At 40.6% G+C, this 18,054-nt stretch overlaps 3 protein-coding genes across 4 annotated transcripts in view; 2 read left to right on the forward strand and 1 right to left on the reverse strand.

Moving 5' to 3' along the window:
• The first annotated feature begins 98 nt into the window (after positions 1-98).
• Positions 99-2,607, forward strand: LOC115360999 (outer dense fiber protein 3-B-like). The gene is made up of 5 exons (XM_030054236.1): positions 99-210; positions 361-540; positions 1,522-1,643; positions 2,260-2,400; positions 2,515-2,607. Exons 1-5 carry the CDS (start codon positions 99-101, stop codon positions 2,605-2,607), a joined length of 648 nt encoding a protein of 215 aa, XP_029910096.1.
• A 257-nt stretch (positions 2,608-2,864) lies between these two features.
• rabl2 (RAB, member of RAS oncogene family-like 2) lies at positions 2,865-8,522 on the forward strand. 2 transcript variants are annotated; one of them, XR_003928335.1, is made up of 9 exons: positions 2,865-3,562; positions 3,731-3,760; positions 4,369-4,448; positions 4,571-4,650; positions 4,741-4,852; positions 5,159-5,256; positions 6,518-6,601; positions 7,280-8,111; positions 8,176-8,522. XR_003928335.1 is itself a non-coding variant. In XM_030053210.1 (8 exons), exons 1-8 carry the CDS (start codon positions 3,456-3,458, stop codon positions 7,355-7,357), a joined length of 669 nt encoding a protein of 222 aa, XP_029909070.1. In that variant the 5' UTR covers positions 2,865-3,455; the 3' UTR covers positions 7,358-8,522. The 2 variants fall into 2 exon arrangements, 1 of the variants encoding a protein (XP_029909070.1); XM_030053210.1 differs by having other exon boundaries at positions 7,280-8,522.
• A 3,825-nt stretch (positions 8,523-12,347) lies between these two features.
• shank3a (SH3 and multiple ankyrin repeat domains 3a) overlaps positions 12,348-18,054 on the reverse strand; it is a 227,419-nt gene continuing 221,712 nt past the window's right edge. The window contains exon 27 of the mRNA XM_030053211.1: positions 12,348-13,972. Within this exon, the coding sequence (XP_029909071.1) occupies positions 13,408-13,972 (565 nt within the window). The 3' untranslated portion in view covers positions 12,348-13,407. The remainder of the gene's footprint in view (positions 13,973-18,054) is intronic.

Consider the following 18,054-nt stretch of genomic DNA (forward strand, 5'->3'; position numbering starts at 1 on the left):
GGCAAACCAGTAAGTTATGAAATAGATTTTAATTCAGAAACAAAATGTTACTTTGCTGTGGGTAAACTCACATATCATCCAAACTCTGTTTCAGAATAATGTCCGGTCCTGATGTTCAGGTTGGCTCCTGGAAGCCTCACAAGCCCAGAGGTCCCATATCTGCTCACTACACCAGTCCTGGGCCCAAATATGCTCTTCCTCCACTGATAGGTAAAAACAATATTACCATGAAGTAATAAAAAATACAAGGCATGGCAAGGTTTTTTTTTTTCCCAATATATATATATAAATGCTGTGTGCTGTGTATTCTTTTTGCCATAGTTACTGTGCTTTTGTTTTTGTTTTTTGTTTTTCTGCCAGGTAACAAAAAAAAAGGGTACAGTTTTGGGAAAACTCACTGTAAGCTCAGCTCTGATCGTTCCCCTGGACCAAAATACCTGCTACCTTCCAACGTCACCAGAGTGGGCCGAGATGGCATCCCCGCTTTCTCAATCCACAGTCGTATTAAAGACCCAGAGCCGTTCCTCGTGCCTGGACCAGGTCAGTGAAACCCGGTTCACACACTGAAAAGATGGTGGAAAAATTAGTCTAGAGATGAAAGCCACTGAAACTCCAGTGTGTAGGCTCCACTTTCACACTGAACTTGTGCGAAGCTGAAATTGTCCAATTTAGAAAACAAACAACACTAAAAATATTCTACTCAGACTTGTCTTGCATAAACACTTAGTGTCATTGTTTCATGTCACAACCTCTGAGAGGAGCCACATAATGGAATTGTTAATAATTTTAATAGCGGGAGCAATTTGCTGACTATGGTTGGAGTGTTTTGGGGTCACAAACACAATTTTATCTAGGGCCACCAAAAGTCTGGGGCTGCACTGCCTCTAATTACCTGAGGTGATAGAAAAGATAATTCTTTGAATGAACTACATGACTTGCCATCTGAATAGAGAAGCTAGATGAAAGACTGAAATTATGTTTCTGTACTGAATATATTAGAAAATATCCAAGTGAATCATGTTGGTGTGTTTTGGTTTAGGCCATAACTTTGTATTTGTAGTAGGCTATTCTAATGAATATATATATATATATATATATATATATATATATATATATATATATATATATATATATACACACATACATACATACATACATACATATATATACATATATACATACATAGATACATACATACATACATATATATATATATATATATATATATATATATATATGTATGAAGGCTAAACAGCATTGTAAATCGCATGTGTAAAATGAAGAATGTTGCATCTTCTGGAATGAGAGGGTTTTTTTTTTATTTATGTCAACAAACAAACTGATATTAACACAGTCATCGCATGTTTTGTCTTGCATGGTGCATGGAATTTTTTCTTGTCTGCTATGAGGGTTACGCTTGCCTGTATCTGTTAATGGTGGCTCTGTGGTGCATGAATGCAATGATGTTCTTGTTGCATGACATTGCTTGTGTCTTGTCCATCCCTGTTTGTCATGCTGCAGGTCCAGCTGCTTACACGCTACCCCCTGTGCTGGGGCCACACACTTTGACCACCACTACTGCTCCCAGTTACTCACTTTATGGCCGTAGCAACAAGGGCGGCTTCCAAGAGGACTTGCAGAAGGTTGGTTAGATGCATTAAAACTACGACTAGAAAGGATATGGAAAATGACACCCTGGCTACAGAACGATCCAGGAGCAAAACGACACTGAAAAAAAACTGGGCATCCTCTCCTGTGTTTACTGAAGATGCTCACCACCTGTCCTGACAGTTGTCCCCCCTTTTGGGGATAAATTGAATCAGCAGTCACTTAAAATGGAGCTTTTTCATGGTAGTACTTATCCACAAGCCTGTAACTTCTGGACCTCACTTTCTTGCTTTTTATGCAAATGTCCATTTTAAAAGACCAAAGATATAGAGGGAGACGGAAAGGGAGAGAGATATGTATTAGGTTTTTTTTTTTTTTTTTTTTTTTTTTTTTTTTAGTTTTATTGTCATATGCACTGTAATTCTTACTTTGCTAGTCCTCATTACATGCATAAAAAAGGCATCTGACAAAATGAGACATCCTTGCTCACTCCAGCCTCATTTTAATGTGTTGTCAATTACTTATGATTTCATATCTTTTTATTATAGGCTCAGATTATGTAATTATTGCAGCAGGGTTGAGATGATGATTCTCTGCCGAAGTGGTTAAATCAACCTGAACCTGATTTCTCTCTTTTTTTGTGCCCTCCAGAGTCCTGGACCTGGCACCTACAAAGTTGTTGACCCCTGTGTCTCCAAAAGAAGGGCTCCTTGGTACAGCATGAGAGGCCGCAACATCATCTCTTATGACACCAGAGAGACACCTGGGCCTGGAACATACTACCCTGAGCAGGTCAAACACCTCAGAGAGACACACTTTTGCAAATGCTGTCATATTTGAAGAACACAAGTAGGCTACTCAAAATATTTCATCTTGGCCCATTCGCTGTCATTTTCCTGTCCCCAGGTGACCCTCACAAGACAGAAAGCTCCTAGCTTTTCCTTTGGAGTGCGTCATTCAGAATACATCGTACCCCTCAGTGAGAATGAAGATAACTGAAAACTGAAAATACACCTTGCATACCAACTCTCCCTTTTTGCTTTCACTAGGAAATAAAGGTATTGTGTATCAACTGTAGTATCAACTGTATCGTGAATGTGTTTATCAAGGCAGGGACTCCAGATATTGAATGGGATCATCGTGGATAGGTTTGGCAAAGCACGAGATTTCTATGACCTACACACTCCGATACAGCAGGTGGCGGTGTGCAGCTTTACAAGTTGGCAAGGCAACGTGTTTTTTTACAGGCACCTCTAAGGACAGCAGGATGAGGGAAATGGTCCTTTGGGCGTCTCCGTTGCATAGAAACCAGAGCTAGCCGCTTTAAACAACATGCATGATCTGCAGGCTTATAACATCTAGTTAAGTGGCCAGAAGACTGGAACGAGCTATTAAAACTTTCCATCGTGATTGTCAGAGTTAAAATATACCAGTCGGGTTCTGGGGTTTGGTTAAGAGCTGCCTTTTTGTGATGTTTTCAGCGTTAGCTCCGTTAACGGCGCAAGCTAACTATTAGCCAGCTGTCGTCGCCCTCGTTTGCTGACAGTGTAACGTTACCGGCACAGGTAACTTACACTGCTCATAAGTAAGCTCATAAGCTAATAACCACCTCTGCAATAATGTCAGCTTCAGCTCATTTCAGTGTTGCTGACGTGGGAAGTGGCAAACAGGTGAAATGAGAAACCTCAAGCCAAACCAGCCCGTGTTAACCTTAGCTAAAGAAAACAGTTAGCTAACGTGAATAGCAGTCGAATGCCAGCCAGGCATTTAGCAGCTAGCGTGAGCCACTTCAAAACTTCAGCAAGAGACAAGTCGGGTGTCCTCCTCGTCAAAGTGGAAGAGAAAAAATGGCTGGCGACGCAGGCAGCATCCCCGACCTGGACCAGGAGAAATACGACGCAGACGAACAAGTGAAGATCATCTGTTTGGGCGACAGCGCAGTTGGCAAATCCAAGTACGCTCCATGCTGGCTGTCATCTCTGCCTCCAGCCACACTCCTTAATCCCCGAGTGTTTCTTTTTTTAAACATCTTATCCAGTAGTGTCTTTACTGCCTTGAATTATTTATTTTGCATGACTTGACGGTGGCTTTGTTAACTGTGTTTCTCTTTGTCACGTTGTAGGCTGATGGAGAGGTTTCTCATGGATGAATAGTATCCTTCCCCAGCAGTTTTAATGAAATTTGTTTATATGTCAGATTTAATAAAAGCTTGACCAAAATCACTCATATCATTCATATTAACAACTCTGTGTAAAAAGCAAAATAAGCTAGGTTTGTATGATAAAATGATCAGTGATTAATGATAAATTAAGTAGAATTGGCCAGAAGTATAGGAAAAACCAGCAAAAACATCTTGGCTTAGTTTAGCAAACACCAACAAAGTGAAAGGTTGACATGGATTGCAGAATTTTTCAAGACAGATGGAAGGAAAAACATTTTCTTCTAGGAGGTAATTGGCAAACCTGTATGCTGTGTATTTGTTGCATTTCAACATGATGTGTTATTTTCATGAGCCAATAATGAATCAGAAAGTAGCCATGTGTTGACTCAAGTCATATTGACGTTAGTAAAAAAATAATCTGGCCCTCGTGAGGTCTCATTTCAATGAATGCAGCACACTACTTAGTATGACTCTGACACCCGTGCACTAAAGCCTCTGAACTGGCAGCAGACAGACGTGCTTAAAGGTCAAGCTGGTAGTTGTCTTGCCAAAGCACACGGCCGGGACAGTGAAGGTAATGTCCTTAACTCTCGCTACAGCCGTCCCCAGCAGTTGTCAACTTACGCTCTGACTCTCTACAAACACACAGCCACCGTAGGAAACAAAACCGTAGTGGTTGGTAGGTATTGTGCATTTGTCACACTTGAGCGTTTAATTCTGGCTGTGCCACTAAGGAACACCGGCTGGCATTAGACTTCACGTTGCCTTTGCTGAGATTGAGATTTTGTGTGTCTTCCGTAGATTTCTGGGACACAGCTGGCCAGGAGAGGTTCCAGAGCATGCACCCCTCATACTACCACAAAGCACATGGGTGTATTATGGTAGGACACACTCCTCTGGATAACACGCAGTTGAACTGGGGAGATGCCAGGTGTAACTGTTTGTACTTTTTTTTTTTTTTTTTTTTAAAGGTATTTGATGTCCAGAGGAAAATCACATATAAGAACCTGGCCAACTGGTACAAGGAGCTGAGAGAGTACAGACCAGAGATACCATGTTGTGTGGTGGCCAACAAAATTGATGGTGGGTCTGGCTGTTTTGCAGCAGTTAATGATATTCAGTTCTGCCATTCTTAGTTATGATTTTTGGAATATAGGACTGTTTTATGGCATAAGTATTCACTGTGGTGTATCTAAAGATTAGACTAGGTATTCTCTAGCCATTGATTTGCATCCTTCAACTTTTTTGTCCTTGTATTTTCCTTTAGAACACAGCATTACCTGTCCTTTTTTTCTATGTATTTTTTAAATTAAACCGGTTAACCAAGACAGTTGACAGTGGAAATAGAGATGTGAATGTTTTCTCCATTTCATTCCCATGTGCCTGCAGCTGACTTGAAAGTGACACAGAAGAGCTTCAATTTTGGCAAGAAGCAGGGGCTTCCATTCTACTTTGTGTCAGCTGCTGATGGGACTAATGTAGTTAAGGTGAGAGTGCTGGCAGGTAAAGTGCAGGACACCTTTTGTCACTCATTCACCCACCCACTCACTCACTCACTGGACGCACTCCAGTTGCCCACCAGGGGCCGCCTCACTGCGCTGATTAGACGCTGCTCACCATTTAAAAACTGTCATCGCCAGTGAATGTGCTGAATTTCCCCAGGATGAGCTGTGGTGTTGTCATTCATGCCACAGGGGCAGAGAAACAAACACTAGTGCTTGAAACATCTTGAGCCCTGTCGTTTCCATTGGTGGGTCCATCAATACAAATGCATGCCAGTGGCCATGCTTTGACCAAACCCACAGAGCTTCATTTTAAATTCTAGTGGTCTCAAGATCCCAAGGTTTCCAATAAACACTGGCATTTTGGGTTCGAACATTCCACTCAATCATGTCATGTAGTTTCAGTGAAGTATTACAACCAGCAGATACAGAATATGTATGTTACACTAGACATATGCATGGAAAAAATGAAGCTGAGTTCAAGGGGTTAGGTGTAAATAGCAGCCCCATTTAAAGCTGTACTTTCTATGGAAAAGAAAAAAACAACAACTTCTCATTGCCTTTTATTACAGTAATAACATCAACATGAGTGAGACTAGTTAGTCTTTAAGCGAGACCACTAGAATGTGGCTAGGCCTATATCAGTGACATTGGTGGGAAAATGACACTATAAAGTATAGAAAATAATCCTTACAGCATAGTAACTGGGTGAGTCAGAGCGTCTGTGAGCTGCCGCCAGCTCATTGTCAATAATTGATGACACCATTACTTGTTTTGAGTGCTCTGATTGGACGGCTGTGCAGTTTTTGTTTACTATGCTCACCTCCCTTTCCAGCAGATTTCCTTCCTTTCCAAAGACTCACTTCTCCCACACTGCTTGTCATAGCCTCTGTATGAATTATACCCTGGCAGTACGAATCCTGAGACAGAATTTGTGATGTTTTAAATTCTTGTAGGAGAGATGTGAGCTTTACTCTCTATTTTCACACTGTATCTTTTATGGCAGACACAGTTTACAAGCTATTTTTTCTGGCATTTCATTTCCATCCTCAGTTTTATAATTCATGTAAAGTACCAAGAGTGTTACTTGGGTTAACATTGCTCAGCTTATAAACCAAAGTAACAAGTTATTTCATCTATATTTCACTATACTCTCATGAGCTCAAGGGATGACATGAGGCCCTACCACATGCGCTGCCCCTATGAATTGATTGTTCTCAATGTAATTAGTGTGTCTTGACAACAGATGTTCAGAGACATGATCAAGAGAGCGGTGGACTACAAGCAAAACCCCAGCGACTTCATGGATGAAGTGATGCAAGAATTAGAGGTGCCATTATCTACCCTCTGTGAATATCAACATGCTCTCTGATTACTGATGGACTCATTTATCAAGCCGATGCGGTTTTATGAATACTCAACCCAATGATTTGTTTACTACAAAAAATGAAATATGCATTAGTCATGCAATGGTTGCTCTAGGAAACTCCATAATTTGTTTACAATCTGCCATCCTCATTTTGTTCATAGTATGCTGTCTGTTGCAGATGTTCACTCAAACAGCACATGAATAAACAAGGCAAAGCGTTCAGTTTACTCGACCATTAATTCCAACATGATTCCCTTCTTAATGAAAAATTAAGCACTTTTTCGTCTTTGTGGAAAATGTTTGCAGAGGACAGCTTTCCCGTAAACGTTGCTGAAATCACTTGAGTAAGCTCAGCTAAACATGTTAAGTTAAATTCGGTCTTTTGTAAAATATTGGAGAATTCATGCATGAGTTTAACCATTGAAATGAAAAGGCAATAGTTTGTCAATAGTGCAGTGGAATCTACAATAAGCCAAAGCTTATTAAGCCTACCTTTTATGTAAAAACATGTATCCTTTCATAGCACCTTTTGTATGGGAAACGATTCAGAGAGCAAAACGATATAAAGTACCAGACTGATATTTGACTAAAAATGTATTTACATTGATTTGATTTTGTCACTTTGCCCCTATCTTGTAGAACTTTGAGCTGGAGAAGAAGGAAGATAGTTCAGAAGCAGCCAAGGACGGACTGACAGAGAGCCCGGAGTTGGTCTGACCGAATGTACCAAGTTGTCTAGACCATCTGCTCATGTCATGGACACATTACTCTCCTCTGGGCTGGTGCCGAGGATATCCCAGGCTCTCAGCCAGCCTGATGCTGTGCACATGATCATGGACTCTGATACGGAACATCTCTGGTTCTCTGTGATTGACACTGATGACAAGAGCATTGTTCTTTCTAAATTGTATGTGATTTTCGCTCCATTATCTCACTCTATACCACTGGTTTATCATTCTACCTGTTCCACTTTAACTCCGCCATTGGAGAATGAACGATAAAGTCTTGTATTCAGGTTATCATTCACTGCCGTCCACTCCCTGTCCAGTGAAGCTTGCAGGGGGAAAATGAACCCGGTTGAATGAGGGTCTGTGTCGGAAATCTTGAATTTTATGTGGTTCGTTTACCTGCTCTGTTGTATTGAGTTATTCAGGTTGTCTTTTGCATACAAATGTGTCATTTGTTGTGTAGTGATTGTCATCTACTATAACAGTAGTGGAAAATAATACAGCAAGAAGGTGGAATGTGTAAGTGTGCAAAAGTTGTTTTTATGTACATGAATGTGAAGTGCTGACAATGTTCACTCACAATTACACTCTGCAGCAAAGAGAACCTGTGATTGTGAACTCTCTCTACTGTTGCTTTGTGTGTAGTAATGTGTGCAATGCCAGTGGGGACCTACATCTGTTGCTACATTAATATCATAGTGTAAAGCCTCCGTTTAATGTCCTATACATTCTGAATGTTCCATGTTTTTCTGTCACCTATAGCATAATACAAGAGGCTGTTTGTTTTTTTCATCTCGCTGCCCGCAGCTTCTTGAATTCCCCAGTCCACCAAGATAAGGTTACATCACTGTCATTCACGATTCATTTCAAGTTACCGATCCATTCATTTTAGCGAGGACATTGCCATTAAGAATTTCCAGTACCTCATTTAGTGAATGGGTGTGTTGTACCAGTTCTGGCACAGGCAGCAGGCTACATGCAAACCACATGAGTGTAGGACAGGAGAGGATTCAACAGCTGTTGGAAATATTTCTTGTGTACTTGTTTGTGATAATGTGCTGCACACAGGAGGCATGTCTGATTTTTATCCCATTTATATATGATTATCTATGTGCTTTTATGATGTTAACTGAATAAACTGCACTGGAACATAACTGAGATGTAAATTGCTTTGCTCATGAGGCACCGATTTAACAGGAGGAAGCAACACCGCTGTCAGCAGCAAGAGCAGCAAGAAGTTGACGCTGTTCATGTTTTTAATTATAAATTTATTACATAATATAACAAACATATATCTCTGTGGTGGAGATATCCCAGGCAACATCTCAGATCTTGCCTCAGCTTTCACTACCACCCTTGCTCTTTTTACATGGGTAATAGTAGTTAGCTTCTGGGAATCTTGTATTTTAACTAATATTTATTCATAAGGAAATGACTTTGCAATGCTATAAGTGAAAGGGAAAATAGTTTGAGATGCCCTCTAGCGTTTTGCCTGATAAGCAGATGTTGAGAAGGGGAAGTCTGCCTGTGAGACAAGGCTGAGGCGTTGCAGTGATAGATCCACCATTCTAAACTTCACAGTGCAAACAAGGAGAAAACCGACAATGAAAGAAAAACCTCTTTGATGATAAGATCACTGGCTCCAGTCAGTGGCCAGACTCCAGTGGATTTTTAAAAAGGTTACACCGCTCCCCCTACACTATGTAGATTGTGCTTTGTTGATTAGAAAATAAGACAAAGATAACCCTTCAGTGAACTCATTAGAATGAATGATGTGTCAGTCTGTTACACTTTGTTCTGTAGCATCTTTTTGCATCTGTATTTGTGGTAAACTTACACAACGATCCAACCAAGTCTCCAGTGTTTTTTTTTTTTCTTTTCTTTTTTTCCTCCTCTAACCAGGACAGCCTGTACATCTCCAGACTGCGCACTTTCATCTTTTAAGTGTCTGCTATCATTTGTATTTGTGTGTGTGTGTGTTTATGTGTGTATGTGTGTGTGAACAGTAATCCAAGCTAGATAATAACCTTCATCACAGTAAAATCAAGCAATTGTGATACTTTGTCTCAAAATTTAAATATAAATGTTAATGCAAAGCTCATAAAATTAGGATTTTCAGGTTATATATATATATATATATATATATATATATATATATACACATACATATGTATATATAACCTGTCCTTTTCAAAACATAAAAATGACTGTATTCTCACCTGAAAAGGTGCTGTACATACAGTGGAGGATCTAATGAATGTCTGTAGTTCTCAAGATTTCCAGGAGATGGCACCATATTATTGAGTCTAACAGCTCAAGATGCTGTAACTAAGGTAGTCCAAAAGCAAAGAAAAATATACAGTTTAATGTTAAGTTATTTTTTTGGCACATTTTTCCTTTGTTTTGTTTGTTCCTCATCAAATCACCTCATGTAGCATATCCAAAACTCAGAAACTGAAGGTCTGAAAAAGGAAAAAGGAGTGCAGCCAGATAGAGTGGTAGAGGGTAAGGAGCGCAAATGCAATCTGGAAATGGGAGTTACAAAACAGTGATACTGCATAAGCTGAACCTACACAGTTACAGGGTGAGTTATAGTCGTCTTGCAATATAAGATGTGGCAATGTTCCCTCTCAATACCCCATTACACTCTCTCTCTCTCTCTCTCTCTCTCTCTCTCTCTCTCTCTCGTTCTCTCTCGGGTACAGCTGTCCACTTTTTGAAGGAGAAATATCCAAACGAGAAAATGAAAATCCTGAACAACGATGACCGTTCTGGAATTGATGGTGTATGTATGTGTGCATTTTTCTGTTTGTGTGTGTATGTATTGTGTGTTTGTGTGACACAGCCACTGCCGGGAATCTCTGATGGTAATACAGTAAGGCTATAGTGGACTATCTCCAAAGATGTTAACCCTAACGATCAACCATACACTCTCACTGTCACACAGGCACGCTCTTTATCTCTCTCCCTCACTCAAACACACACACACACACACACACGCACACACATGCACACACAATGGAAACACATTTGCACGCATGCACAAAAAACAGCCATACACACCTGGTGAAAAGGAACGACCATACAGAGAGATTCAGGGAATCCAGATGCACACGTGCGCTTGGACGATGGGTGGCTTTTATGCTAGCACCTTGTTTTGTGCAAATCATCCCCTAGTTCATAGTTCAGAGTTCAAAAGTTCAAGAGTTCATAGAAAGAATAAAATCTGCTCACCTTTTCCACAGGTGGTTAACTATGCATATATGCCAAACATTCATATATAGATCTATATATTTTTTGTTTTTCAAAAATTTATATGAAATCTATCATATATACATTGCTTGTGATTAATATAAAAAAGCAAATATTTGTAGTTTGTTCATATTTACAAGTGTAAGTACGTTTGAATGGACAGGATATTTGTTTTTGTTTTTTTTTTTCTGTCTCTTAATGTTCACTCTAAAATTCAAATGAGTGAAAGATTAAAGTATCATGTTCCACAAGCTACAAAATCTACCCACAGTGTCGGAGGGTAACAAATGAAGAAAGAGAGGGAAAAAAAAACAACAGAACAAAAAAAAACAAAACAACAACACTAAAAGCCCAAATGAGTCAGACGACATAACATTGGAGAAAGAAGTAAAATAATCAGTGAGGTCACAGTGAGGCAGTGAGTGCTATTCCTACAACCCCTCCTACAACACAGTATATTTACCACCCGCTTATCCAAACTGCTAGAAAGGAAATGAACAGAAAGCTATTCTGGAAAGATGCACAACTTCTTGCCAAGCAAAACTGACCTGGCACAATGTTTGGATGCTGCTAATGTACAGAGGTTTTTACTGGTAACAGAGGTTACCTGGCCTTCTCTCAGAGAAAAGCTACGGATCTTGCACTTTTTTGTTGTTGCATGAATAAAACTCACTGTTTCTCACTGCCAGCAGGGGCTACTCATGTGAATACAATTGCAGATTTTGTATTGTTAAGACCTTGCAGAAGCTTTCCCATCCCCAGAGCCTGATAAAGTACAGATACATTTCCTGCATTGCCATTTCAGAAAGGCACAGACATTTAGCCCACCTAAACCCCCGTGTGTCTTTGATTTGTTGTTGTCAGGTATAGCATGGGTAAAGGCTACATTTTAGGGTAAAGTAAATAAAGGCTTTCTAATTTGAAAGCTGATTTCCTTAACTTGGCCAGTTTCATACACTAGGAATTTATCAGGACTGTCCTTCTGTAGGGAAATCTCACAATAGAAATATTGTATAGATTTATGCAAGCAGGAGGTGCCGTGATCCTTTCCTCTCAACTGGTTATGAGAAACATTCTCATGTCTTCTCCTGACCTCCTTTCTTCACTACCTAGGAGCATAATCAAGTGCAGCAGGGATGGAAATTTTACTAGCCCTCTAGCCCATGGCTAGTGTGTTTCAGACTACAGAGGAGTTGAATTGTTCTCACGGGCCAGAATTTGAACGGACAGTATTAAAATAACAGCCAACGACCTCTCCATGCTAGTGCCCAAACTTCCATCCCTGAGTGATAAACAGGCTTAAGATGGAGAGCCTTCTTTACCAGGTAACTGTCTTACTGGGTGGTCCTTAAAGTTTGTCATGAATGAAAAGAAGTAAAGAAGAGACAGAACTACATCGCTGAGATCTGTAGCTGAGGCAGTAGGGATGGGTGTCAACTGGGGTCTTGGCCTCACATTGCGGGATGCCCTTAAGTACGAAGGAAGACCGTAAGAAAATAAAAACAAACAACAAACTCTCTTTCCAAGACATGATGCAACTTGTCATGCTACTGCTCAGGAGGAAAGGGTGACCATAAGGAAAGTTCATCAACAGTAGACCATATATATGTATATATGATCATATATATATATATATATATATATATATATATATATATATATATATATATATATATATATATATATATATATATATAAAGTTGTATACCTATGACAAAAAATTTCATTTTCATATATCTATATACTTTTTTCTTTCAAATATATATATATATGTATATAATTGGTAGAAATGAGTAAATTATTGGTTGAATAAATTTAAAGATTTCTCTCTGCCCTCTATACTAAAACCAAAGACAGGCGCATTTTTATTTATTACATTTCCTCTTTGCAACATTGTGTCTTTTCTTCTCAAAGCTATTTAAATACATATATATCATATTATATCATATCTATATGTAATATTCCCTTTGGAAAACCAAAAACAAACTGTTTGATTATGAAAAAAGCCACGAGTGTTGGTTAAACATTCTCCAAATATTATAGATAGCACAGTCTAGGTTCCAAGGCGGAGGGGTTTTCTCCTGTGGTTTACTTTGTGGAGCTCCACCTCTGGGCTCAAAAGTCTTCGGTTTAAAAACAACAGCAGGTAGAGAGAAGACACACCTTGTCAGACCTGTGTCAGCACTATGTCCATAGTCCTGTGTTCATCGTCGTTGATCTCTGTAGAAATATTTTGAAAGGCAACTGAGCTTTCTGTTTGGAATGAGATTCTGCCTCCTCCTCCTTTACTCAAACCTGTAAAAGGCTTTCAGAGGCCTAATAGATGGAGGGACAGAGGTAGAGAGGAGAGGAGCGAAGGTCTGTGGGAGAATGTGTGGGTGTTACTAAGGGAACAACACAAGCTTTCACAAATCAAATGTTCTAATTGGAGCTCATGCGATTCTCCTCTGCAAAGAAAGACTTAGAACCCACTTGGAGGTCTGGTCTGACTGACTGCAGGCGATGAGGTGGGCAGACGTTAGCGCAGGGGGAGGGGAGCTACGTATTGACTCCTCCCCTCAAAATTCAGTGCAGAGCAGATGTAAGTGCAGGGTATTAATGCAGAACAAGAAAATAAAGTTTATCTAAGGACCAAAGGTAAACATTTGCAATGCAAAACATAAAAATAGAGCCAGAGTAAAAGAGGAGTGGTCTCTCTCTTTTTTTCCTGTTTTCATCAGCTCTCTCTATCTCTCCCTTTCTATCTTCATCCTTCTCTCCATCTTTTGCTGTGTCTCAGGGCAGGGGTCAGCTCTCCAGCAGCTGTTTTAGTGCTCGTTCAATGTTCATGCGGTGTCCAACACGTGTCACGCCCAACTCCGCAAAGTCATCCTTGGTTAGAGCCGGGAGGTGAGAGCCTTCGATCTCATGCTCCTGAAACCCTGCTCTGTGCTCCCCCAGATTGATGCTCTCCAGCCAGTCTCCAACGTCATACTTGTTCCAGAGGTGGAGGGGTTTCTGGTGAAAGGGTCTGAGGGCCAGGAGAGGTGACCCCAGCCCAGGGGAGTGAGAGGGAGAGGGGGATGGGGAGCGGGAACGGGCGCTGGAGCTCCTCATTACGAAGCGGACCTCTTTGGGCTCGTGGGGCAGGCTGAGGCTGGAGGACTTGAGGATGGTGTGTGGTGGTGTAGTCGGGGAGGTCGGTAGGCCGAATCCCGGGAGTCGCCCAAGAGGGTCGCCCCGATCAGGCGAGCCTGGACCTGGGCTGGGAGTGCGTCGTGTAACAGGGTAACGGCTTCCAGGGCGGATGGTATACGTGGTGCCATAACTTCTCTGAGAAATGGTGTGGAGCTCTCCTAGGCTGCTGAAAAGTCTGGCGGAGAGGAATACAGACACAGACAGAGGGTGTGAGCAGTGGAGGCAGAGGAAGGAGAGGCGAATAAAGGATACAGTATGAAGCGAAAGCAAGTACATTGTAAGCAAGAAGAGGAGGAAAAGAAAACAAAAGAGGAGTTATTAGCAGAAGAGACATTCTCTTTGAGCTTCATGTACAAACTGCTGTGAGTTCGTTGAAAGCAGTCAGGTAATGTAGGCCAGAGGTTATTGACCATCAGAAAGACCAGGCTAGTCTCACTTCACAGCAACATCCAATCAGCAAGCCTCCCTCTGTGGTGGAAACTTTTAATGTTTCTATCTTTGGACTAAAATGTCTGGTAAATTATATTTCAGCTTTTTGAACATGAATCTTCAGCTATGACTCATCAGGGTAGTCACATGTGCTCAAAACCGATGTGTTGGCCAAAAAAAAAAAAAATCAAGATCCAAGAGAAGTTAAGGGTCTGCACTCAAAAAATCTCTCTGTATGCTCTAATAAAACACGGAGGAGAAGGAGAACACATTTGTGGTCCTTGGACTTCACATGGAATGGCACTGATGAAGGCCTAGAGCCAAAATGTTCGCCTCTTCCCCTTCCCCTGATTGATTTATTGAAAGCACGCACACAGATTTGAGTCCAGACCTCTAATTTCTTTGATATCTTCGACTTAAACTGATTCATTTAAAGTCACACACTGTGTTACTGTGATGACACAACATTTGACTATGCTGAGGCGTTTGAGTTCAACGGAAACCCAGTTTTCACTGACAGCAATTCTTGACTCCACCAAGAATCCAGAACGTGACAAGCGCCAAATGTCAACTTATACAAAATTTTAAAGGCTAAATCCCCATATAAAACTCCATATATAATGTTGAGGAATCAGCTTCCATAAAGTGATCGCTGTGACTAGATAGTAAAATGATACTAGGCTCTCTTTGAGCATAGTGAGCATCAGATGGCGTCACAGGTATTGTGACATACCAATACTGAAAAGACATAAGCCATACACTCTAACATATATACAGTAGTGTGAACACACATACAAGCACTTAAACACTTACACACACTTAGTCTGCCTAATGAGGGGTAGATGATTATACTGCACTTAGAGTGACTTTTGGCAGCACATTCCTTGTCATTCTGTAAGGAAAATGACGTGGATGTGTGTGTGTGCGTGTGTGTGTGTGTGTATTTCTATGAGAAAATTTGTATATAACCAAACCAGACAAACAACAGCTCTGCCATTTGTCATGTCTTTACGCTGCAGTTAAAGTGCATGTGCTATACAGTGCAGCATGTGTTTCCAATGCTCGGCTCTCATCATCAGTAATGGATGTGCAAGTTGCCACTCCAGGATGTGAGGACTCTCATAGTGACCGACCAACCCAATCTCACCATCTGCAGCATGAAGACGGAGAACCACACTAACACAAACATGCTAGCAACAAAGCCAACTACAGTGAGAACTTTAAACTGTGCAATATCCACTCCTGTTACTTTCATAGGACCAGTCTGTGCTGTTTTATGTCTTTTACATTGGACCCTGTATTGAAAATGACAGGAGCATGAATTTGTGCAACAACTTATTGGCTGATTAACCAATAGTCTACTGATCTGATGGGGAAAAGGACGGTCAGAAAGGTGGAGAGGGATGGATTAGAGATTATGGGTAAGATGACAGTTCTGTGTATCCGGGTACAGGCAGGGAGGAGGGGAGAGGAGAGGCCCAAATGGCTGTGGTAGGAGTTGGTGCAACAAGAGGTGTCTGTTTCACTCATGCATGTCTGTATGTGTGTCGTGTAAACGTGACAAATGTTCTGGATATGCTAAATGCCTTTGTGACATCTGATATGGGTGTGAATTTGGACAGAGGAGTGTGATGGAACATAGGTGGCTAGGCAGGGCATAGGCTGAAAAAAAATGATCAAATCAAGGGGAGCCGGCGAATATGAGATGAGCTCCATGCGCACTTACACAGTCGTCCTGCCCTCCTGGGCGCACAGTCAGTTCTAGACCAATCAGATCAGAGCAGCAGGGCGGAGCATGCAAGGTGAGCAGAGAGAGAGCAATGGGAGAGAATGTTAGCATCACTCCATGAGACGCAGCCTGCTAACCAGACGTGTACTCTGCTCCAGCCAACTCTGCTTTCTTTGACATGCCTTTTGTATGCATGCATGTGTGTGTAAGTGAGAGTGTGTGTCTGTGTATGTGTATGTGTGTGTGTGCATATGCATATGATTGTGTGTGGCTGTCTGCATGTGGTTTGGATGTACTGACATGCCAATGACAGCAGAGTAGGTTTTAGCACTGGCAGTCTGACCAGTTGGCCACATGAGAGAGAAATGAGCACACTATTCACATATCAAACACTGCACAATAAAAAACTTAAAGAAAAAGGAGGGGGGAGGGATCACAGGACAAACAAACAGATAAACAAACAAACAAAAACAATTTAAAGGAGGGCAAATGTCCCTTGACCTTGTTTTACAGTGTCATGACTCAGACCTGAAGAAAAACTATTGTAAAACTTTTTCATTCTCTGTTTGTCAGGGTCTCTGTTCGTGTCTACTGGGTGATTTTCTCATCAAGACAAAATTTGCAACATATTTTGTTTTGTTTTAAGGCAGTTTGGGAACAGTAGTCAGGGACCATAGCCATCCTCAACACAATCACTGAGGAAAACAAAACAAAACTAAAAAAAAACTAAACAGAAGTGTATGTAAATTAAATGAACAGAGAAGAACAGGGAATCAAAACAAATGAAAGAAAACGAGAACCACAGGTTTCTAGACCAGCCAAAGCTATGATATACAGCATGTGGACATGGTGGGTATGAATGAGACATATAGTCGCATGTGTCATTTTGAAAGAGGTTTAAATGGGGGCAGACAATGGATGAGGAGTGCTGGGATGCTGCTGCTGTATGTAGAATGCCCGAGTGGGTGAGGAGACACAAATGCAGAGAGGGAGAGAGAGAGAGAGAAAAAATAATGGTGTGCATGATCATACATTTTACTCCGCTTCATTCTTTTACTCAGCTGAGGGCAATCAATTGTCAAGATGGAGAGGGTGGGAGTGATTTGATTGCATAAGGTCGGGATGAGTTGCACTGATTGAGACCAATCAGGACATCATGTTACATGATGCTCTGTTTCTAACATCATGCTCCTCTTTGCCACTTCAGGGACCATGATGATATGAGTGCAATATATTAAGTGGTACAGTGTCTGATGGCTGAATTTTTAAAGTCATCTGATAGCAAATAGCTTACATGTCTCACGAAGGGTCAGTCAAAACAATGCATTATTGACCTGTAGGCATGATGGAGCTTTTCAAATGGAAATAGTTTTGATAACAGATGTTAGTCATGCTAAAATACTTTTAAAAAACATAGGATTAAAAAACAAGCTTATAATAATAATAATAATAATAAATAATAACTTTTTCATTTGTAGTTTGCATTTCTCATACCCAATGCACTGCATAGCATAAGAAACACCAAGCACACACAGGAACAAAAGCTTTTATAAACCTTTTATAATTCTTTCTGGTGGAACAAGTAATTGGTGACTTTTCATTTTGGATTTTGTCCAACTTTACCCATTAACAACAAAATGAACCTGCATATTTGCTTCTCATGCTGAATAACGACTGATATGATAACAGCTAATTAACAGTTTCAATCCATCTATTTGAAGTTTTACTTAATTATTATTTTATTCTTACAGAAAATATTTGGTAGTTGTTGAAAAAACGATATGCTCAGTAGTGATGGAAATGCATTTGTTGAATAAAAAATGGGAAAAAAAAGCCATTATGGTTTTACAGTCAATAGTTTTTGTAATCTATCTATCTATCTATCTGTCTGTCTGTCTGTCTGTCTGTCTGTCTGTATGAATTATTGTCGTTGTTACTGTTATGTGCATAAAGTGTATAGGTGTCTGCATGGTACAGTGTTTAGCTCAATAGCAATGATGTGCGAGGACTGATAACATCAGGGTCAGAGGAGGCTACAGTCTGATCTAACATCTTCACAGATAGTTTAATAGCTTTCATTTCCTCCTAATCAGCAGTGA

This window comes from Myripristis murdjan, chromosome 6 (assembly GCF_902150065.1).
Source record: "Myripristis murdjan chromosome 6, fMyrMur1.1, whole genome shotgun sequence".
In the NCBI taxonomy this organism is placed as follows: Eukaryota; Metazoa; Chordata; class Actinopteri; order Holocentriformes; family Holocentridae; genus Myripristis; species Myripristis murdjan.